The sequence below is a fragment of the Grammomys surdaster genome, unplaced genomic scaffold, assembly GCF_004785775.1.
Source record: "Grammomys surdaster isolate TR1022 unplaced genomic scaffold, NIH_TR_1.0 126198, whole genome shotgun sequence".
Lineage (NCBI taxonomy): Eukaryota > Metazoa > Chordata > Mammalia > Rodentia > Muridae > Grammomys > Grammomys surdaster.
The window spans coordinates 6090539-6115514 of record NW_021621003.1 but is presented as its reverse complement, the minus strand read 5'-3'; the positions used below and the strand labels follow the sequence as shown (position 1 = coordinate 6115514).

Below are 24976 nucleotides of genomic sequence, written 5' to 3'. Positions count from 1 at the left end.
GTTGTGCAGAGACATATACGTAGGCAAACACTTATGCAAATAATAATAAAAATAAAATTTAAAAATACACCTACACACGTATTTGAAAGCATATAAAATGTTATTTTTTGTGAGGACAGAAGCAACTCAAATGTGAGTTGAGAATCATTAAAATTTTGGCAGTAAGATAAATCACCCTGGGCACAGTTGGCAGTTCCTATAAATACAACATCAACCAGCCCAGGCCAGAGGATGTTTGTTCCTACAGACTTGGAAAAAAAGGGCTACACCCAAACGAATCAGCACCCTTCCCTCGGCTTTTCACAATTAGCATCTCATCAATCAACTCTTCTTACCGTTTTTGTTTTGTTTTTAAGTGACAGTGTCTAATGTGTTGCCCCAGTTGTCCTGGGCAAAAGCGATGCTCTTGCCTCCGATTCCACAGTAGCTGGGACAAGTACAGGTACAAGCTGCTCTATCCAGCTTATGCCGGCATTTTGGGTGGAGCGTTAGAAGACACCTCTTTTGGCAGTAGAACTTCTCAGAGAGCCTCTGCCCTGGGAGACACCCTAGGTCACCTCCCTAGTTCATCTCCAGAGCGCACTGTAGTAATGCCCAGGAGGGATCCGAACAGCTCTGTGTGAGCTAAGCACCCAGGGAAGAACAGCTCTGCTTCTCCACCCACTTCTTAATCATGTGGTGGGCAATAGCTAACTTGGGAGGCAGCAACAGTGGGGACGCTTCACTCTGCTGCTGAGCAAAGGAGCCCTTTCTCCTCAGGGCTGTGGCCACCTCATCAAGACTGAACCAGGCAGCTGCCTCTAGTTCCTTCAAGTTCACCTGGATCTGAAAGACAAGGAAAGGGTTTAGGGTAGGGGTAAAGTTAGGAACTATAAAATGTAAAATACTATGGCCAAAGTGAGAAAATTCAGAGGACTATTCAGTCTTAGATGGTCTGGGACCAATGGATAAAATCAGTTCTAGATAATGTTCAGAAACTGAACAGAGAGTTAAATGTATTTTGAAATAGTTCTTTTAAAAAGATTTTTTTTTTTTTTTTTTGGTTTTGGTTTTGGTTTTTCGAGACAGGGTTTCTCTGTGTAGTCCTGGCTGTCCTGGAACTCACTCTGTAGACCAGGCTGGCCTTGAATTCAGAAATCCGACTGCCTCTGCCTCCCAAGTGCTGGGATTAAAGGCGTGCACCACCACCGCCCGGCAAAAAGATAAATTTTTTAAAATTCTATTTGTACAATAGTTATAACATTTTTTTAAAATCCTATTTGTCCAAGGCCAATAGCATTTGTTAAGCCCAGATCCAGTCCCCAGTGCACATACACATAAAATCCTAAAGCACAGATACTAAACTATTGAGTGGCAAGTCATGAGTAAGTGTGTCTGCATCAAGTATATAACCCTTTCAATTAAAAACAAGCTGCAGGGTCAGCGGGCTGGCTCAGTAGGTAAAGGCACTTGCTGCCAACCTGAGCTTGGTCCTGAGGACGCATCTGACCAATGGAGAGACCAGACTCCCACGGCTTGTCTCAGAGGTCCATATATGTACACACATAAATACAGAGAATTTTGTTTAAGAATCAACATTTATATAAATGCTAGTCTCTTTAAAGGATAAAGGTTAGTGATAACTGAAAGCAAAGTAAACACAGACTGTCCCAGGAAGTGGAAGCAGATTAGAGAGCCCATAAAAATCAGAGGACAGAACAGGCAAACTGTAGGCAGGGCCCTCAGTGACTTCCATCTGTCAGACATGCCACAAACAAGCAAGGTGAACTTAGGTAAGATATCAAACTCCCTGTCAACAAGAGGGTCCTATAATTTTTTATCACTATTCCCCAACATCTTCAATTCCTTGGACAGGAACACCAATCCCCAAACCATTAAGTGAGGTATGTGCACTCTGTCTCTATGTAAGGGACTGTTAAACACTGAAGGTGAAAAATACATTACAGCATACACAGAGTTGGCACACAGATACACACGCAGAAGAGTGAAACTGGACCCTCTGTACCAAAACCCAACACAAAATGGATTAAAAATTAAATGCACATGTAGGGATGACATAAACTTCTTAGAAGAAGCTACTACAAAGCTTTGTGATGCTGAACTGGGCGCTGACATTCTTAGATGTTGCATTAAAAGCAAAGGCAGGAAGAGCTAAAGTAGACACGGTGAGGTCAGAAGAAAAACCTAGACAGCAAAGCAAGTACAAAACGCAAAAGCACCTATAAGGTGAGAGAAGGTTTGTAGAACAAGTATAAAGAATTAATGCCCAAAATATGTAAGGATCCCATGCAGTTCAACAGCACAGACGGAATGTGTGGGAGCTCCGCGGTGCCACGCTCCTGTGAGGCTCTGCATCCGTCCCTAGCACTGGAAAAAGACAAAACACGCTAAAAGATGGTTCCTAAAAGAAGAAATATTTTATAACCTTTTGTTTTGTTTTTTGAGATAGGGTTTCTCTGTGTGGCCTCGCCTATCCTGGACTCCCTCTGTAGAGCTCCCTGTAATCCCAGTACTGGGGCAACGGGGAACTCAAGGCTACCCTCAGCTACACAGTAAGCTGAAGACCTGCCTTTAAAATGAAAACAAAACAAAGTAAAACATTAAAGGCTGGTGTCTTAGTTAGGGTTTTACTGCTGTGAAGAGACACCATGACCAAGGCAACTCTTATAAGGACAACATTTAATTGGGGCTGGCTTACAGGTTCAGAGGTTCAGTCCATTATCATCTAGGCAGGACCATAGCAGGCATGGTGCAGGAAGAGCTGAGCATTCTACATCTTCATCTGAAGGCTGATAGCAAAATACTAACTTTCAGGCAGTTAGAATGAGGGTCTTAAAGCCCACACCTACAGTGACACACCTACTCCAACAAGGCCACACCTCTAAATAGTGCCATTCCTTTGGTCAAGCATATTCAAACCATGACAGTTGATAATGATAAGTCTTGTTAACTTGGTAAGATTTAGAATCCCCATGGAAACAAATCCTTAAGCATACCTGGGAAAGGTTATCTAGATCAGAGATTTGCCTGCCTCTCCCTCCCTAGTGCTTAAATTCAAGGTGCACACCACACAGAGAAACTCTGTCTCAAAAAAAAAAGAAGGAAGGAAGGGGAAGGGGAGAAAGGAGGAGGGAGAGGAAGGGGGAGGAGGAGGAAGAGGAAGAAGAGGAAGGGGAAGAGGAGGAGGAAGAGAAGGAGGAAGAGGAGGAGAAAGGGGAGGAGGAGGAGGAGGCAGAGGAGAAGAAGAAGAAGAGGAGGAGGAGGAAGAGGAAGAGGAGGAGGAGGAGGAGGAGGAGGAGGAGGAGGAGGAGGAAGAAGAAGAAGAAGAAGAAGAAGAAGAAGAAGAAGAAGAAGAAGAAGAAATAGAAATACATATGGCCAAGAAATGTGTGACAAAGTACCAAGTGTCAGTAATCAGGGAAATGCAACACAATGCTATGAGAGGTCCTGCACATCCTAAGATGGTGTGCCAGTGTGACTGAGAATGGCCTCTGTAGGCTCGGATGTTTCAATGTTTGGTTCCCAGTTGGTGGAACTGTTTGGAAAGGATTAGGGGGTGTGTCACTGGGTGGGGGGTGGTTGAGGTTTTAAAGTCTAGGCCATTCCCAGTTAGGGTTCTCGTTCTCTCTCTCTCTCTCTCTCTCTCTCTCTCTCTCTCTCTCTCTCTCTCTCTCTCTCTCTCTCCCTCCTTCCCTCCCTCCCTCCCTCCCTCTCTCCCTCCTGTTTGTGAATCAGGTGTAATCCCTCAGCTGCTTCCCCAGCACCTTACCTATCTGTCTGCCTGCTGCCATGCTTCCTCTCAAACTGTTAAGCAAGCCCCCAATTAAATGCTTTCTTTTATAAGTTGTTTTTGTATCTCTTCACAACAATAGAAAAGTAGCTAAATCAGATGGCTACCATCAAAAAACAAGGCTAGGCATGGTGGCACATGCTTTTAATCCCAGCACTTGGGAGGCAGAGGCAGGTGGATCTCTGAGTTCCAGGCCAGCCAGCCAAGTCTACTGGGCAAGCTCCAGGACAGCCAGGGCTACACAAAAATGCCCTGTCTCAAAAAAAAAAAAATTAAACAAAGAAGCCTGGCATGATGGCACACACCTGTAATCTCAGCACTTGGGAAGTTGAAGCAGGAAGACCCTAAGTTTGAGGCAAGCCAGAGTGACACAGAAAATTGAAGGCTAGCCTGAGCTACATATAGTAAGACCCTGGTTCAAAAATGAACAAATGGACAACAAATGTTGGCAAGGATCTGAGAACAGGGGACTATAACACATTATTGACTGAAATGTAAATGGGTGCAGCCACTATGGAGAATTATTATAATAAATAAATAAATAAATAAATAAATAAATAAAAGTGGAACACACTTTTAATTCCAGCATTGGGGAGGCAGAGGCAGGATGTCTTGAAGTTTGAGGCCAGCCTGGTCTACATAGTAGATTCCAGACCCACCAGGGATACTCAGTGAAATTGTCTCTCAAAACTTTAAAACGTAGAACTATCATTTGATCCAGTGATCCCACTTCTGAGCCTATATCCAAGTGGACTGTAATCTGGGACTCACAGGTAGCTCTCTCTTCCCATTGTCACTAAGACATCATTCAAAACACCCATGATATAAAAACTGTCTAAATGTCTGTTAATGAAGAAAGTGTGACAAATACATATCTTGAACTAGTACTGAGGGTGTTGTTGTTTTTGGAGAGGTTCTAATGTAGTTCTAGGTTGCCTCTAACTTGCTATGTCAATCAAAGCTGGCCTGGAACTCCTGGATTTTCCTTCTGCTTCCCAAGTACCGAGGAAACAGGTATTTGTTATTCTAGCTGGCATTACTAAATTTTTTCAATAAAGGGAATTGTACATTTATAATAAAGTGATGGACCTGGAAGACATGCTAAGTAGAATAACCTTGACGCAAATTGTGCATGGTCTCTGGAGCAAGGGGACTCTAAAATAGTCAAACATGAAGAAGCAGCGAAGGGTAGAGTGCCTGTTCCCAAGGCCTGGAAGGAGGGAAATGGGCAAGTAGTGAACAAAGGATACAAAGTTTCACTTTACACAGTAAGTTCAGGAGGCCTGTACAATATCTACAGTTAGCAACATTGTATCAAATACATTAAACTACTGCTTATGTTAAATGTTCTTAAGCACAGAGGAAGGGGCAGGCACAGAAAGTAATGGGTAAGGTTACAACATTGATACTAATGACTGATAGAAGGTTCCAGCTAGTAATGACTTATCAATGGTTCCTGATACACCCTTATTTCCAAACCCAGCAGGCTAGATGCATTAGATGCATTAGACATCTGTAGACATGTCTTTAAAACAAAAACCAAAAAAACAGGGTCTCATGTAGTCTAGGCTGGTCTCAAACTTCAGATCCCCTGTTGGGGCTGTAAGTGGCTACTGCCAGGCTGGGTTTATATGGTGCTGAAGACTGAGTCCCTGGCTTTGCTGGTTATGCTAACTACCAACCGAGTTTCACCCCCAGTGCATCAACAAATTCAGTGTTCATTATACTTCAACAAAGCAGCTCGAAGGGAAGTTGTCTGATAACTGATACATAATGATAGTTATCTGTTTTTATTCTCAAATGCTAATTCCTTCAGGATAGTGATAATCTTCTATATCACCACATAACCCAGACATTATTCCTCAAGACAAGTGCTCAGAAAGCACATGCTGCCGGACAAAGGAGACATAGCACTACAAAGGAAAGTTAAGACTTTACCTCTGTGTGCCCTGGTTTCACGGTTGCATGACAAGCGATCATGAGTGAGCTATTGGGAAAGGGCCAGTGCTGGGACGCAGAGTACTGTATGTTTTCCACTTCCAGGCCCACTTCTTCCGCAACTTCTCGCTGGACAGCCTCTTCCACACTTTCACCTGCAAACGCTCACATTAATTCCAGACAGCCCCTGGAGCAGGAAAACCGTGTTATCTATCTGCATCCTGATAGCTCGTGCTCCTGGAAGCATCCCAAGTCTCAGTTCCCAGCACTAGGAATCAGACCCTGAGTACAGCAAGTGCTCAAGTCTAGCCCGTTAGTTACACTGCAGGGGAATGTAGCAACGAGAGAGGTTACTGCTGCCCTTGGCTGTGTGACTGTGCTGCTTTTCGCCATCTGTAGACTTTTCTCTGAAAACTAAAGGAGAAAACAGTGTGAGGAAAACATAAGAAAGCATGGGGTTCTTGTTATCACTGTGTGTACTAAAAGACTCAGAGAGAAGTATGCTAATGTCTGCAGTTTGTTCATCAGAAAAATAAGATGGGCTGATGGCAGGGCAGAGAGAAAGATGCAGATAGGAAAAAAGTGTATTAAATATTACAGAACTGAGGCAGTGGGTGTAGAGGCACTCACTGTATAATTCTTCCAGCTATGCTGCATGTTTGAAATGTTGCCTCCTGTTATGTAGGAAAACTATATATAATTCCAGGATACTTTTCTGGACATGAGAGGAATGGATGCTTGTGACTCTAAGCATGATGGCAATAGGAGAGATGTGTTTTATCTTCCAGGGTCACCAGTAGCTCCTCCCCTAAACGCCTTACCTATGTCACAGAAACCGGCCAGGGCAGAGTATAAGCCCTTGGGGAAGAAGCTCTGGCGGGCAAGTAGGCAGCGGGCCCCATCTGACACCAATGTGATCACAACGGGCGCCATCTAGGACAGAAGAGTGGAAGTTGAGAGGCTGGCACTTGGGGGCCTAGAGGGAAACAAGAATGGACAATTGTGGGAGCCTTTGAGCACACAGGCTTCCTTCCCCATGACAGAGTAGCAACAGCCTTCTTGGACTACTGTCCCCAATTTTCTGTTTCTTCTTTTTTTGTTTTACATAGCAAATTCTAGGACAGCCAGGGTGGGTGACACAGAGACCCTCTTTCAAAAAGTGAAGAAAGAAAAAAATTGAGATTAATTTTATTTATTTATTTATTCATTTTATTGATTGATTGATTGATAAGGTTTCTCTACACAGCCCTGGTTGTCCTGGAACTTACTATAGAGACCAGGGTGGCCTCAAACTCATGGAGACCCACCTGCTTCTGCCTCCCAAGTGCTGACCGCAGTGCCTGGCTGCTTTTTTTTTACTTTAAATGTATGAATGCTTTGCCTGTCTGTGTATATGTGCATGATATGCTCATCTGGTACCCGAGGAGGCCAGAAGAGGGCACTGGATCTTCTGGGACTAGACTTACAAAGAATTGTGAGCTGCTGTGTGGTTGCTAGGAATCAAACCCCCAGACGAGCAGCCAGTGCTCTTAACTGCTGAGCCTTTTTGTGTGTGTGTGAGAGAGTATCTCATGTAGCCCCCCTCTCCCATGTACTGGGATCGCAGGTATGTTCCACCCCCACGGGCCCCACCTGTGGATAATAGATGATTTTATTGGAGGGACACACTCGCTTGCTGCCCGCCATGTTCTTCTGGGTGGGCTGCCCACTCTTGCTGCAGAACTGATGACCATCATGCCAGCGGAGAAGAGCCTGAGCCTGTAGACACAGAGGCAGGTCTGGCTTTAGAGAAAGGTACCTAGCACAATTTGTGGGGGAATCTTTTTCTAGTTCACTTACTTCAAAAAAAAAGTTATTTAATTGTGTTTTTAATGGGGTTGGGGGTGGTGGTACATGTGCCAAGGTGCATGGATGGGTTAGCAGAGAACTTTGTAGAGTTGGGTTTCCTCGTCTACCTTTGCAGAAGCCATCCCAGGTCACCAGGCTTGTATGGCAAGCACCTTTACCTGCTGGGCCATCTCACTGGTCCTAGCTTACCTACTTCAAGTGGCTTTAAACTGTGAAATAAGGAAATGATCTAAATATATTTTTCTAGCATCAAAAATCTAAAAGGAAGCATATTTTATGTTTTTTTTTAATTTTTTGCAGTACCAGGAATCTACACATACGGTAGGAAGTAATCTATTAAGCTATATCCCTAGCCCAAATGGTATTGTGAGATGCATTATGAATTGTTAAAAATATAACACACAACAAATATACACATAAATATAAATATATATAGTTATATATACACACAAAATATAAATATATAAAACAAAATATACAGCAACATAATACACACCCATGAAGCATGACCCAACTTAAAAAGGAAACATTTCAATTTCCATTATAGTTAAGCATTTCTTTTATATTTATTCCTCAATGAAGTTATGAGTTTTTTAAGTGTGTGTGTGTGTGAGTGAGTGATAGGATAGCTTTGGGAACCAGTTCCTGCCTTCTACCTTGATGACAGTCTCAATGACTTTGCTGTGCAGTGTCTTCATGTTAGTAGCCCCTGAACTTTCAGCCATTCCCTGCCTCTGCTTGAGATCTTGCCTCAGGACTAGTGGGATTCCAGAGGCACAGCACAGCATCTGGCTTTTGTGTGGGTACCAGGATGGAACTCCAGTCAGGTTTGTGCAGTGTACTTTCACCCACTGAGCCTTTCCCCAACTCAAGTTGTGATTTTTCTTTTTTCAATTAAAATAAGTCTTAGGGAAAAAAAAGTCTTAGGAGTTTCTGTTTAATTTAGAACAGGCAATCAAGCACCCCAGCACCCAGGGGTGGTGACACCTGTGTGTAGATGCCTGTAATCCCAGTACTGGGGCAATGAGGAACTCAAGATTACCCTCAGTTATACAGTAAGTTGAAGGCCTGCCTTTAAAATGAAAACAAAGCAAAACGTCAAAGGCTGGTATGATGATAAGTCTTGTTAACTTGGTAGAGTTTAGAATCCCCATGGAAACAAATTCTTGAGCATATCTGGGAAAGGTGATCTAGATTAGTTTAACTGAGCTGAGACGACACACTCTAATTGTGTCTGAGACCATTTCATGGGCTGGGGGTCCTGCCTGGAATAAAAAGCAGATAAAACCCTGTTTCAGAAAAGAATTTAAAAATCAACAATAAAAATAAAATGACAATTGAGGTCTAAAGCTGTGAGGTCAAGTTATTACAGCAGAGTAAAATATAACATAATGTGTACCATGCTGCAGAGTTAAAAATATCTATGAGGTCACCTGGAGAGGTGGCTGAGTGGTGAAGACTGCATGCTGCTCTGGAAGAGGACCAGGGTTCGGTTCCCAGCACGGATGACAATCACTCATAACAGCCAGTGCCCCCTCTGACCTCTGCAGACACCTACACTCATATGCACATACCTGCACTCAGGAATCCAGGCACACACGATTAAAAATAAAACCTTTTAAAAACATTTAGGAGACTGATACACTCTGTTGCCATGTTCTTAGGAGGCAAACCTTCACTGCAGCTCTGCTAAAAGCAAAGCAAGCAACAGTGAACGATTTTTCACCATACACTGCTGCCCTCTGTGATCCGTGAGAAACCAAGATAGCATGCACACGCACACGTGTCCTTGCCCATGCACACAGCGTTGTTATACTTCCCACAGAACTGAGGAACCAAAACTACCGTGAACAGCAAGGAGGAGTCCACTGAGTTCAGCTGGAAAAGAGCCTGCCTCAGCTTGATGAAAGAACCTCCGAGCTCTGCCTCCATTTCAGATTTCGACAAGGAGGCTAAAAAATTAGAAAAGAGAATGTAAGTAAAGCTATGACCAGCTTTGCCGCCTGCAGTCCATCTGTCAGAGCACTGCTCCCCAAACTTGCCCAAAAGACTCATCTAGAAATTACACAGGTTCCCAAGATTCTACCTGAGGGAGCTGGGGGTAGGGAGAAAGGTTGTGGAGAGAGAAAGAAAGAGAGAGAGAGAGAGAGAGAGAGAGAGAGAGAATATGTATGCACAGGAGTGTGTTACATTGTTACATGGAATAGGGCCTCTGGGTCCCCACATCTGAATGTTGGAAGACTAAAAACACTTTAAGCAAGTTCTGGGTGACTCTTGGGTCAGTTTGGGAAATGGTGTGGCACAGTAATTCTCCAGATCCTCTTTACAGTGGTCAAGCTGCTGGAGTAGCAATACCTGCCCTTGGGAAAGATAAAATGGGGTGTCTAACTCGTCCACCATCACATTTACACCTCAGACACTGAGGGAGAAGGGGTGCATGGTAGGATCCATGACCCAGGTCCACCGACTCTGCATTGCAGTGGTGAGGACCCAGAACTACTCTATGGTAACATTCTTAGGAAAACAATACCATGATTTTGCTTGTTTTTGAGAGAGAATATTGTATAGCCAGCCTGGCTTCACGCTCTAGTGGTTGCTAAGGATGCCCCTGTTTCACTTCTTAAGTCCTAGGATTGCAGGAATGTGTTACCCTGCCAAGCTCTTACTCTGTTTGTTGTTGTTGTTGTTGTTCTGTTTTTTTGTTTTGCTTTGCTTTTTTTGAGAGGGAGACTCACTATGTAGTCTAAACTGGCCTAGAATTCAAAACTCTTTGGCCTCAGCCTCTTCCAAGTACTGGGATTACATACTGCCATATTCAGTTTTGAAGACCTGAATTTAAAAATATTCATTAAATAGTTAAGATAGAAAATGTATAAATGTATGGGGAATAATAAGCAAGTGTGTCCCCACCACTTGGAAAGAAATCATTATGAAGCCCTTGATTTTCAGCCAGGTAAGGTAGTACATGTCTGTTATCCCACCACATGGGAGACGGAGCCAGAAGGGCTGGATTGGAGGCCAGTGTGGGCTATAGAGCAAGTTCCGGGCCATCGAACATTTCATAGTGATGATACCGGATAATACTGTTTGTATATCCTTATTTAAAGAGGAAAGCTGATAATGTGCTTGTATGTGTAAAGCTTTCCTTGAGATGATATTACACAAGACCCTGAAGCCTGAGAGCAGCAGAGGAGTACCTATCAGGAAAGGGGGCACATACCACGGATGGAGGCGGCACTCTTTAGACCTAGATCCAAAGCAAACCATGCTTCCTGCTGGTTGGAGCATCCAACCAGCACCGAATCTTCTATTCTTTTTGAATCCTGTCCGAACTTACTCAGCAGCCCTTCCAACTCTAAACAACAAGAAAGAAGAGGGAGAGGAAAAATAAGACTTGGATCTTAGTTGCATCACCATGTGAGACCCACAGAAAGGACTTCTGTTTCGAGTACTCGGTTGCTTCCTTCAGCATCCGCTGGGATCGTTTATGGAATATTGCTTATATTCCAAAAATAGCCTGTTATCAAATTCATTCTATGAAAGAGGCAGTATTTGCCAATACTTTAAATAGCTCTTGGTTACTTAAAGTATCAAATAACAATGTAACTATGTATCCAACTGTTTTACACTATTTAGGGAATAATGACAAGGATGAACATTTGACCATGTTTGGTATACCACAGATCATCTTTTTTTAATTGGTATTTATCCTCAACTGGATGGTTGCAGGACTTTTCTCTTGCTACTGAGATTGAGTCTAGGAACCCCAAGTGGAGGACTGAATAAGAATGGCCCTTGTAGACTCCTATGTTTGATAATTGGTTCCCAGTTAGTAGAACTGTTTGGGAAGGAGGTGTGACCTTGTTAAAGGAGGTGCTATTACTGTGTGGCAGGTGGGGAGTGCAGTAGAGCTTTGAGGTTTCAAAAGCCCATTCTGTTTCCAGGGTCTTCTCTGCTTCCTGCTCTTAAGACATAATTTCTCAGCTGCTGCTTTAGTGCCATGCCTGTCTGCGCTGCTATGTTCCCTGTGACAATGTTCTCATCCCTCCGACATGGGATGCCCAAATACACACCTTCTTCTGTAAGTTGCCTTGGTCATATGTTTTATCACAGCAACAGAAAAGCAACCAAGACCCTCATGTATGCTGGTCAAGTGTTCTCCACTGACTTGAGCACACACACACACACACACACACACACACACACACACACACACACAGAGAGAGCAAAGTATTCTCAATTCACACTCGAATCTCAAAGATAAAAACCCCAAATCCAGAGGCTTACATCTCAAGAATGTACTGAAAGGTCTCAAAATTAATTTGTATTCAATCTTGACCTTAGCAGAATCAAGTTAGGATGCAAATCTTAAACTACGTAACTGTGCAGTTTCCTGCGGCTAGAAATCACCAGCCTACGGCAAGGCTGGGTAAACCTTCTATGAAAAGAGACAGCAAGTCTTTGAGAGTTTATAATGTAGTCTGCTGTGACTACTCAACTGCTATTGTAGCATGAACACAGCTGGACACAGGATGTCCAGGAACCAGTGTGACTGTGTTACAATTTTATTGACAAAAAGGGCAGCAGGCCTGTCCCACTGGAACAGCAGCTTCATAGACCTCTGTTTTAGGCACTCCTGGTTCTTATCACCACCAAGAATACCTGGGAATTCAAGTTCATATAATGAGTTATTAATTAGCAGAAATGTAATTAATGTTATGTAAGAAATGTTATGTAAGCTTGAGGCTCAAGAGCTGTTTGAAAAATCTGAACTCTAAAATGCAAGGATATTTTTTGGAATGACCTGAATCCCACCTGGTAGCCAGAGACTCACCTAGTCCACTGGTACACTTTGACCTTACCTGCTCTGCTAAGCCGGGGCACCAGGTATCGATGTCCTGATGCCTGGAGCAAAGGATCCAGGTCATGGAAGAGGTAAAACACTCCCGTCTGCAGAGCCTTCCTGCAGGCCTCGTCATCTTCCTTCAATTCAAATAAGTACCTGTATCCGGGAAATAAGCCACAGAAAGACCATACTCAGGCAAGTGTGATGACTCGGCAGGTAAAAGGGGCTTGTTGTCTAGCCTGAGGACCTGAGTTCAGTCACCAGAGCCCACGTGGTGGAAGGACAGAACCAGCCCCCTCATGTTAACCTCTGACCTCTTCATGCATGCTGTGACATTTCCAGATAGAACCCAAGTTAAATAACCAAGCAAACATAAATAAATCACACTTGGTTGTTTATCTATCATTCCTCTAGGGACATTCTTCTTAACCCTCCTGCAGTCATATGTATGTATGTATGTATGTATGTATGTATGTATGTATGTATGTATGATGCATGTATATATGTATTACAGAACTGGGGCCTGAACCCAGGGACATGGACATGCTAGGCAAGCTCTCTAACACTGAACTATGTGCTCAATTCTTTTTCACCTTTTATCACTAAGTTGCCCTGGCTGGTCTTGAACTCACTCTGTAGTTCATCAAGGCCTTGAATATAATCCTCCTGCCTCAGCTTCTAGTGTAGCCATGATCACGAGGCTGCGCTATCATGCCAAGCTCCATTCATTTATTTTCACCCCAGTTTGCTCCCAAGCTGAGGTGGCTACAGGCAAGTGCACGCTGCTCTCCATCCTGCGCTCCTCTTCGTCCCTCTGTGTGTCACTGCATCATTTGTTCACTGTCTGTCTCCCCAAACTGACTGAGACCTGTACAAGCACAGGCCCCCCCCCCATCCTTTGCTTTTTATCTCTGTAATTAGTGTAATGAATGGCTTAGCTTAATACGTATCTATTGACTTGAACTTCAAGGGCCATAAATACTGAAGTAAACCTTAAGGAGCTTTGCCAGTGTTACACAGTGAGGAAGAATTTGCAGGCAGAGGATGGAAAGGAAATGAGCACGATGATAAAATCTCAGCACAGAAGGGCCACAGAGGGAAGCGGGCTGCACTGCTGCAGAGCGCAAACACTACTTTAGGAATTCTCATTCAGTCTAGGGAAGACGAGGTGCACATCTGACATCAGTGCACCTTGTTCAGACATGAACTCCTTTAGCTTCTTAAGTGGACCACAGAGAAAATGGGAAACCCCATTTTCCCATTGACTGATCTAATTCATAGTGATAATATTCTCAGTAGCCAAAATAAAAATGTGGACTAAGAAACTTTCATGGTTGTACACGTCTTTAATCCCAATACTCAGGAGGCAGAGGCAGTAGATATCATCTGTGAGTTTTGGGACATAAAGGGCTATGGAGAGAGACACTAAGGTGGAGGAGGAAAAGGAGGTAGAAGAAGGAAGAAGAGGAAGAAGAAGGAAGAAGAAAGAAAGAAAACCTTACTGGTTTCTCAAAAAGAGATAATGAATCAAGTTCTAGGCTTCTCTAGTAGCTTCATTTAGGGTGGTGGGGGTCTGTCCACCAGCTTTATAAATTGATCAGAATCTTCTGTAGGAGTAGCTGGCACTCTTTTTTTTGTTTTGTTTTGTTTGTTTGTTTTTCGAGACAGGGTTTCTCTGTATAGCCCAGGCTGTCCTGGAACTCACTCTGTAGACCAGGCTGGCCTCGAACTCAGAAATCGGCCTGCCTCTGCCTCCCAAGTGCTGGGATTAAAGGCGTGCACCACCACTGCTGGCTAGTAGCAGACACTCTTAACTACTGAGCCTTTGCTCCATTTTTCCCCTGTTCTACCCTTCACTGAAGTCTATCTCTGTTGAGGAAGGGAGGATCTTGGAGTTATCCTTGCTATTCCAGGAAGCAAAACTATATTATTCAATATAGTTTTAAACTGTGTTTGTTAAAAATCCCACTAAAACAGTCTGCTTTAACACCTCCCTTCCTGTGTCATCTAATATTTTAATGCTGTTATTCATGAAGCACTGTTTCATGCCACAAGATGCCACACAGAAAAGTCCAAGTCTTAGCTGGATGTGGTGATACACACAGGCAGTCTCCGCACTTGAGAGGCTGGTGCAGAGGAACAGGCATTCAGCTATCCTGAACTACACAGTAAGACCCTGCCTCAAAAGACAAGTAGGAGATGTGGAGATGACTCAGCCAGTAAAGTGCTTGCTGTATCAACATGAAGACCCGAGTTTGTATCTGTGACACAGAAAAGGCTGGGCACAGCTCTATAATGGCTCTGTAGTTAGAGCACTGGCTGCTCATCCAGAGGACCCAGGTTCAATTCACAGCACCTGTGTGGCAGCTCACACCCATTTATGTGAGTTCCAGAGGATCTAACTCCCTCTTCTTTGGAAACTGCACAGACACAGCACATAAACACATGCAGGCCAAATACCTATGCGCATAAAACTTAAGGAAAATAGTAAGGTGGAGAAGTGACTGAGGAAGACATCTGGTCAACCTCTGTCTGCGTCTGCATATGCACATCTATGTACATTCACCCTTCTCCACAAGGGTTGCCATAATATGTGCACACACATGACAAACTACAGCTAGACCCTGTCTCAAAAGAAAAATAATAACAACAACAATAATAACAAAAAACAATAGTCTTTTTGAGAGACAGAGAGAGAGAGAGAGAAAGAGAGAGAGAGAGAGAAAATGTTTCATATAATATGGGGTGACCTCACACTCTCTATGTAAATAAGAATGATCTTGAATTCCAGATCCTCCTGCCTCAGTCATCTATATGCTGGGACCACAGGTGTGCATCACCGCTCTTGGGCAAAAGGACAATGTCTTATTTGAGTAGAGCTTATAGTCAAGCGTATGAAACATTTTACATGTTTTTTAATTTAGTACCAAATGACTTCCAATTGTAAATAATTTACAGTGGACGTTAATTTAGGTAATTTTTGTCTCATACATTTAATTCTTAATGTGGAGTTTTTAAGAGTTTACATTTTAGTATTTAATAGGCCAAAAATAACCAGACTGGTCAGAACTCACCGTGCCTTAGTGACATAGGTTGACAGCAGCCTACAGCACCCAAAAGACTTCCTCCTGAAAAATGTTCCACAATACAGAGACATTGTTGGGTTCCTGGAGAAAAACGGAGGGTTTTTGTTTCATTGGCTTTTTTTGTTTGGTTTTGTTGGTTGTTTTTTTGTTTGTTTGTTTTTGTTTGTTTTGATCATAGTATACATTTAAAGTAATAAATCAACAAGAGAGTTAGAGTCTAAGTCTGGACAGAATCGATTTGCAATATCAGGAAAAAGCAAAATAAAACAACAATAACATGTGCAAAACCACCCCTGGCCTTCCATGCATCTTATCACTAAATTGATCTCAAATTCCCAGTGACAAGGTTTCTCTGGGTAGACCAGGCTGACCTTGAACTCACAGAGATCCACCTGCTTCTGCCTCCCAAGGTGTGTGCCACCACACCCAGCTCCAGTGCTTATCTTCTAATATACAAAATTGAAACCTGTTCAGCTAAACTAGTAAGTTATGAGAATCAGCTAGTTAACATAAGTGGTTGTTTCTTCCTTCGTGCTGTGAAGCAGGTGCTGGGAGGCTGGGTGCAAAGCCAACCATCTCTCTCCTCCCTCGTTCCTAAGTAGGGCCATGCCTGGGTCTTAACAACATGGTATTAGTAGAAATGGTGTGTGTCCCTTCTAGGACGAAGCAATTAGCAGTGAATATGGCTTCTCCATTGTCTGGAAGACTCCAGTGGAAAAGGCAGAGCCATTAGATGGAATAGCTTGGGTCCTTGACTCACAGAGAAAAGCTCCCCACCAATCAAAACTCTTCTGCATCGGACTGTTTGTAAGAAATGAACTTTGAACATATTGGGTAGTGGTGAGAGTGAGGTCATTGGGGTCCTACCATATAAGAAGCTAAAAATAGCCAGATGGTGATAGGTGTGGTGACAGAGGAGCACATCTTTAATCCCAGCCCTCCAGAGGCAGAGGCAGGCGGATCTCTATGAGGTCAAGGTTAGTCTGGTCTACAGGGCCAGCCAGGGCTACAGAGAGAAACCCTGTCTTGAAAAACCTAAAAGAACATAAACATTTTTATTTATCATTTTTATTTTGGTTCTGGGGTTTGCGTGCAGATGCAAGCCACGCAGTCTGAGCTCTACTCCTGGTCTCCTGACCACTGACATTTATTATGGCCAATAGCATTATCCTAGTAGAATAAATGACAATTCTAAGATGTGTGCAGACTCCTGAATCTAAGTTTCTCATCCATGAAAAAGAGCATTCCAGGGTGATGGGATGGCTCTTGAGGGAAAGTTCCAGGCCACCGAGCCTGACAACCCAAGCTCAGTCCCCAGGACCCACATAGTGGAAGTGAAGAGCCAATTCCCACAAGCGGTCTTCTGACCTCCACAAACGCACCATGGCATGCACACACACACACACACACACAAAGTAAATACATTTACAGTGTAATAAAAATTTTTTAAAATCCAACATCTCTTAGAGAATGAAGTATGAGAAAAAAAAAAGCCTATAGCTCAGCGGTTCTCAACCTGTGGGTCGTGATCCCTTTGGGAGGTCGAATATCAGATATTTACATTATGATCCATAACACAAAATTACAGTTATGAAGCAGCAATGAAATAATTCTATTGTTGGGGGTCATTACAGCATGAGGAGCTGTAGTAAAGGGTCACAGCATTAGGAAGGTTGAGAACCACTGATGTAGATAGATTTAAAAACAAATTAAAATCATAGCCATTAGGAAAATGTTTCAGTAGGCAGCTATGCAGATTCATAGGAATTCACGTTATTTTCTATTTTTTAAGTATATTTTTTCTCTCAAAAGTCCATTTCAGAATTGTGTTTATTTGACTTTTAGTTTTTACATTCCTGGGGATTGAACCCAGGGCCTCACGCATCTGAGTGCTACCCATCCATATCCCAAGCAAGTTCTCTACCACTGAACTATATCCCCTACACCCCCAGCCCAAAGTTTCTTTTTAAATTATGTATCTGTTGTCTTCCTGTGCAAGGTAACTTCCATATTAGTACTAAAAATGTCAAGAAATTCCAGAGAAAGTTAGACCACTAGTACAATTAAACAACCAACCACCTTTCAACTGTGCCCAAGGGAAACAAGCTTTGACACAAGCCTCCTGAGAAACGTTTATAGTTCAGGCCTGCTTCTTGGTTGCACAATTATGAGTCACTGATGACTAATCCTTGAACAGTTTTGCTTGTAATCTATGACCTAGGCAAGGGTGAGATATATTTAGCAAATGAGAGTAAACAAAATATTAGGGCCTGATGTTATACAAGGTGGCTTAACAAACAAAAATATACAATATGAATTACATTCACAGAAGGCAGGATGCGCTATGTGGGTTGTGAAGCATCCTGAGATGGCGTTAAAGGTGTAATTTTAATAATATAAAGGTATGTGTACAAGGTCGACTTTATTAACTCATCTATCAGCCAGAAATGTACATTGTTCTAATATTTTAAGGTTAATTTAGGAATAACTATTAATGTGTTAAATATTCTTTTAATAAAACTTCTACTTCTAAGAATTTATCCTAGGGAGGATAAATTTAAGAATGTTAATAAAAAATTATAGGGGCTGGAGATGATTCAGCATTTGAAGGACTGGCCGCTCTTCCAGAGGACCAGTTCTGTTCCAGTTCAGCCCCACGTGGCAACTCACAACTCCAGCAAGCCCAGCCCCACAGGATTCAACGCTCGCTTCTGGCCTCCGCAGGCATCAGGCACACATGTGGTACATAGACATACACAGATACACATAAAATAAATAAACTTAAAAACATCATGATAACGGGAGCCAGCAAGGTGGCTTAGCCACTAAAAGCACTTGCTGTACAAGCCTGATGACCTGAGTTTGGTTCCTGGAACCCATGGTGGAAGGAGAGAACTGACTCCGCAAAGTTGTCCACCGGCCTCCATGTGCATGCTATGGCATGCTTGCATCTGCACGCGCACGCACACGCATCACACACACACACACAACAACAATAATAAAATAAAACGTTTAATGGGGATTGGGATATAGCTCTAGGATGTGGCTCAGCTGTAAACTACTCGCCTAATGTACACGGGGCCCAGAGTTCAATCTTCATCAACTCCCCCAAATTATGATTAAACAGAATAATAAATAGCTTCTAAATTTAGAATGATCTATATAGTAGCGGGAAAGAGTATTTATAACATATTATTAAAAGAGAAACACCCATAAGGCAATGGGGAGATGCTGGTCTAAGAGCACACAGTTTCGCTTGGACAGGATATGTAAGTTCTACAGAGTTGTAGCACTGATGGCCACCATATGCTCTTGAAAGACACTTGAATACTAAGAGATCTTAGATGCACTTACCGCAATGAACAACTATAAGTATGTCAGGTGATAGATACAATATTAGCTTGATTTATTTAATAAGATATACAAATACCAAAATACTATACCATATAACTGTAAATATATATTTCTATCAATTTACTGTTATTATTGTTTTTTTAAGATGATTCTGGCCTAGAACTCACAATATAGCCTAGGCTGGCCTTGAACTAGAGGCAATCCTCCTATATCAGCCCCCGACGTGCTGAGATAACACATATACCCAGCACCCATACCTGGCTTTATTTGCCAATTATATATTCTTCTAGACAGGTGGACAAGACAAGTAATATTTGATTGATCACCATTACCTAACTCATTTATAATTGGGAGAACAGGTAAACATTACAGGGTACATAAATTAATTTTTTTTTGTTATTTTTGAGATCCGATCTTTGCTTAGGTGGGCTAGGCTGGCCTTGAACCATGGCATCCTCCTGCCTCTGACTCTGGAGTGCTGAGATTACTTCACTCCTTTGGAGTTACATGGATTTGTTACTATTGGGTTTTTTGTTTGTTTGTTTGTTTGTTTGTTTGTTTTCTAGTTTTGAGAGGGTCTCACATAACCCAAGCTGGCCTTGAACTCACTGATCCTCCTCTTACTGCCTATTGAATGCTGGGATTATAGTTAGGCATTTATATTTTTCAAGTGACTAGAAGTATAGAGACTGTAGACAGTGGCTAGTTTAGGAGAAAGAGATGATAAGGAGGGTTGAGAGGGGCACATGCAATTAAACTGTTCATTTGTGTGTGTGTGTGTGTACGTGTGTGATGCATGTGTGTTTGGTGCCTAAGTATGTGACTGCCTGTGCATGTGTATGATGCATATGCATGTGACTCTGTGTGTGTGTGTGTGTGTGCGCGCGCGCGCATGTGTGTGTGATGTGTGAGAGAGAGGCTGTAGGCACACGCATACCACAGGATATGTGTACAGGTCAGAGGACACCCTCAGGTGTTGGTCCTCACCCTCCACCTTATTTTGAGACAGGATGTCTGTTCATCACTGTGTACACCAGACTGGTTAGCCTGTGAGCTTCCAGAGAGTTACAGATGTGTACTTTTAAACCCCACTTTACATGGGTCCTGGGGAATCAAACTCAGCAAGCACCTCATCTTCTGAGCCACCTTCCCAGCCCTGACTAAAATTTACTTATTTCTTTGTGCTGATTTTAAATTTCATTTATTCATTTATTTTTGAGACAAGGTCTCACTCTGTAACCCAGGCTGGCCTCAGACTCATAGGGACTGTTTTGTTTCAGCAGGAGGGATTACAGGCCATCTTTAAATTTTTAAGCACATGCATATACAATAATGCACATGCACATACAATAATGTATAACAAAACCAGTAGTTTCTGGGAATAACAGCTAAAGGAGGTTATTTCTAGGCTACTGGATTTCCTCTGGTGAGGTTAATGGGTCCTAGGAACAAGGCTGTAACTACTCACTACTCTTGTATGGCCACCTGGCTTCTTGCCCAATATCTGCTCCCAAATTAATTTTAGTCAACTGTAGATTTAATCAGTTGTAGATTATCATGGCCTGAAGACTGGGCAATTTGTCAAACAGCATCCCCCCACTCGACACCCCTGGTGTGTGTGCGTGTGTGTGTACAAAGAATTATAGATGAGATGAAAGGTAATGTTGTTTTTACTCAAAACTAATAAATGCCAAGGCAGGATCCTTATGAACTAACAGCTTCTGTGACATCCACACACACATTTCTCATTCTGTTCATCTTTCCAGGAGGAATGACTTATAAGGCATAAAGCGTGACTGTGGGTTTATCCTGAATCTTCACAGGTGCCCAGGGGCATCCACTCCACTGTGGACGTCGATGAGCTGGAAACACTGGAGCTGATGAGCCGCCGTGATGCAGACTTCACGGTCTCTGTTCTCTGGTCTATATGATAAGCTTTATGGTTCATTTCTAAAAGATCCCACCACCATTTAAAAAATTAAGAGAAAAGGTGGGATATTGGAAAATTCCATTTTTAAATAGCTCTTCAAAAACATTTCAGAAAATATTCAGAGGTACTCAGTGTTGAGTACAAAATGGTCTGGTTTCTCGAGATTAGAAAAGTTTAAGTTAAAACTGTCAAACTTTGTAACCGAGCCGTCTGCCAAGTTTTGATTATGGCTCCTTACTACATACTGGTTGTACCTATCAAGTTTCGTTTCCTGTACTCACTCTGAGTTCTTTTCGAGGTTCCTTCAATGCCCCAGTGGTCTGCAAACCCCTGGAAACTCCAAATGTTCAAGTTCAAATGGTTTCTCTTTTCCCTTCCCAGTGGGATTGATGCTTTTGCCACTCCTCCCAGAATCCTCCTAAAGATGCACTATGGGAAATGTAATTTAATCGCTACAGTGCGAGGGCGAAAAGCGGGGCGGGTGAGGGAAAATCTACCACACTTCCCAGCATTCTCCGAGAGGTTGCTGATGCACTCTGGGAATTGTAGTTCAATTTTCAGGCGGGGAGCTGTGACCTTGGGTTACAAAGTTAACCTCGGCTGTCAAAGCTTATAGTGAAAACTACCACAACCAAATAGCTTTCACAGTTTCCAGATCTTCTGGTCTAGAGGTCCTATTTAGATGTTGCTTAGCTGAATTGATGAGCTCCAGGTTCAGTGGGAGACCATGCCTCAATAAACAGAGGAGAAAGCCATAGCGGAAGACATTCCATGTCAACTTCACCCTCTACACCCATACACTTGAATGTGCACTCCATGGACACACATGAACAGTGTACATGAACCCACATATCCATATGAACATGCAAAAAAAAAAAACCCTTTTTTTTTTAAGGCTGGGAGTTCCAGGCCCGCCTTTAATCCCAGGAGACAGAGGCAAAGACAGAACCCTCCGAGTTTGAGGTCAGCCTAGTGTACATAATGGGCTACAGATTATCCAGGGGTGCATACTGAGACCTTGTTTTAAATAAATGAGAGGATTGTGTTTAGGTATACAGAAGCTTTAGGAAAAATTCCTACCTTGATTAATCAGTCAAATCAATCTTCATCTAACTAAAGTTGACAAGTCTCCAGTAAAGCTACTTGGTCCTGCCTTCTTCTTACTATAGAAGTTGCTTGCTTCTATGAGAAGTCAGTGCTGTAAGCCACTCATTCAAAATATGTTTATCATTAGCCTTTAATTTTCGTACGTGGGTACTCTGCCTGCAAGTGTGTCTGTGTACCATGTATACATGGTTCTTGCAAGCCAGAAGAAGGTGTCAAATCCCCTGAAACTGGAGTTAAAGATAATTATTAGCTTTCAAATGTGAGTATTGGTAATCACACTCAGATTCTCTGGAGGAGAAGCCAGTGCCCTTAACCACTGAGCCATTTCCCTAGCTCCTCAAAACATAATTAATTAATGAGCACAAAATATTTTTGCATCTATTAAAAGTACAGAATACATAAAAACATGTATCCATATGTAAACCAAATTCTATGGGAGGAAACAAAATAAATAAATGTATACATGGTTGTAAGTGCTGGGGCAGAAACTAAAGCATGTTAAGAGGAGGAATGAGTTTCCTAATTATGTAGGATGGATAGCCTCGTTGTTAAAGCAAGATTTGAGTAAAGAGCTTGAGGGAGCTACAGGAATAGCCAACTTAGGATTTATGGGGAGAGACTTGTAGACAGAATAAAATGAGCTCATGCAAAGGCCCTGGGGTGGAAATGTGCCTGGTAGGTTTAAAGAAAGGCTAGGACTGGGGCTGGAGAAATGGCACAATGGTTTCGAGCCCTGATTATTCCTCCAGAGGACCTGGGTTCAATTCCCAGCTCCAATATGACAGCTTACAACTTTCTGGAACTCTAGTTCCAAGGAGTCTGAGGTCCTCTTCTGGCCTCGGTGGGCGCTGCTCAGATGTGATACACAGTACACATGCAGACAAAACACCTATAACACACACACACACACACACAAAGTAAAATAAAGAAAGCTAGGACAGATAGTTAGAGATGAGGTCAAATAATAGAAGGCATTAGATCACGTGGAGCCCCACGAATACTATGTTCTTATAAAGCCATTATAAAGTTCTGACTATATTCCAAGAGGGGTAGAATGTCACCAAAGGGCTTAAGCGGAATAAGAGGACATTTAAAAAGAACTACTGTAGGGGACAAGGTTACTAAATCCTGAATATAGTTAACATATTATTATTAGAAAGATTATTAGAAAAAGGAGAGCAGACTTAGTTAATTGGCTGACCATTTTGTTTTTAATGAGAGAGAGAGAGAGAGAGAGAGAGAGAGAGAGAGAGAGAGAGAGAGAGAGAGAGAATGTGTTTCTGTGTGTGTGTGTCTGGGTATCTGTCTGTGTGTCTGTGTATCTGTGTGTGTGTATGTGTCTGTGTGTGTGTGTGTCTGTGTATCTGTGTGTGTCTGTGTATCTGTGAGTGTGTCTGTGTATCTGTGTGTGTCTGTGTGTGTGTCTGTGTATCTGTGTGTGTCTGTGTATCTGTGTGTGTCTGTGTCTGTGTAGGTCATTGGACAGCCTTGAACATCATTCCTCAGGCATTGTCCACATGGGTTTTTGAGACAAGACCTCTCAGCACACATGCACGCACAGAGAGAGACACACGCACACACAATTGGCACCAGTAAAGCTTTTCATTTACATTACTTCATTTTATGCTCTCAATACACTCAGACCCCTAAGGCACACAGAGGCAAGATCTTGACCCTTATTCTGACAAACAAGGAAACTGAGGCAGTTGAAGAAGCCTTCTAAGGCTGTGCAGCTAATGAAGCCCATGTGTTCTGCTCTCTCCGCTGGACTACACGGTCTTTAAAGCCACAGCCAGCATGAGCTGCTCTCTCTGCTCTACCTTTTGTCCTCAGGGAAAAGGGCCAAGAGGTATTAGAGGGCAGAGCTACAGCCTCCCTCCTCCCCTGCAGCTGGGGTATTATTCTCCAAACAAAGAGAAGCCTAGAAGTAATTCATCAAAACACACAGAAGTCCTATGATCAGTTATTATTCTCAAAGGAAAAAAAAATCCCGGACTGTACAGACTCAAGGTAAACCATGGAGAGAGAGATGCTGGGGCCATTTTCCACCAAGTCAAGACTGAAGGCCAGCAGGCTTAACCTGCCCAGACACACAGCAGGTGTCCCAGGGCCAATTATGTAGTATTTTGTGCTCAGCTCACTTATCAGATCCCATCACCAAGCAAACAGTAGCCAGGCCAGCACCATCCCAGCCAAAGCAAACATCCCGCCCTGCTGGAGGTTTAGCATGTTGTCCTATCATGACTTCTTCCCAGCACTCATTACTGTGAATTTGTGACTACAGAGGGAATGGGAGCCCAGAGAGAACAATTTAACATAAGGCTCCCTGCCCTGAGCATTTGATAAGAGCCGGGATGAATCAGCTTGATTTAGGACTCAGGTAAGCACCAGTGGAAGTTTTAATCTCTGCCAAGGGCACCTGCAGACATGTATACGTCCCCCACGTGGGTGTCAATCATCCATGGCATCAAATCTGGCCTTCCACTGCCAAGCATGGGTTTTACATCTAAGGAAATAAGGTTAGCTCCTTTCTGGGGACCCCTTGTATAATCTCCCTTAATACTCCCATTTGGAAATATTTCCATCCAGAAAGGTCCCTTGAAAAGCCTCCATAGCCACAATCCTCCCCCCTTTAAAAAGATGCCAGGAAAAAGCCTGCCAAAAGCTCCCGGCCCTCCCATTAAACCTCTAACCCCCATTTGATTTCTGGGGCCCTTCCTGAGGTCAGGAGACTGCTCAGGGAATTAGGAGAAACAAGATCTCAATCCAAGGGCTATCTCTGCCATTTGTGGCCTTGAGCACGCCATACTATAATATGAGCTTCTCAGAGTTTGCCACAGGCGGCATCTGCCCTCCCTTGGTTAGTGAACCTCTTCAGAGATAAAGTCCCCCGGAGTCTTTCATACTGTGCCAGGCAGGAGTGTTGGCAGCAGGTAAGGTGGCCTTCCTTGGTGATCAGACCTGGCCCCATTTTAGTGATACGGCTGTGATGATACCCTCCATTCCAGGGATACGCCATCATGTCAACCCTATGCTACTCCAATCCCAACACTTAGCTGGGACAGTATATGTACCAG

At 43.0% G+C, this 24976-nt stretch overlaps 1 protein-coding gene across 1 annotated transcript; it reads right to left on the bottom strand.

The window, feature by feature from the left end:
* Positions 1-81: 81 nt before the first annotated feature.
* On the bottom strand, positions 82-21176 carry Nudt13 (nudix hydrolase 13). The gene is made up of 9 exons (XM_028758552.1): positions 21074-21176; positions 15497-15589; positions 12439-12578; positions 10797-10931; positions 9422-9528; positions 7361-7486; positions 6550-6661; positions 5729-5883; positions 82-825 (listed from the first exon to the last, which is right to left on the bottom strand). The coding sequence occupies exons 2-9, from the start codon at positions 15577-15579 to the stop codon at positions 625-627; spliced, it is 1059 nt and encodes a 352-aa protein (XP_028614385.1). The 5' UTR covers positions 15580-15589; positions 21074-21176; the 3' UTR covers positions 82-624.
* Positions 21177-24976: the final 3800 nt, after the last annotated feature.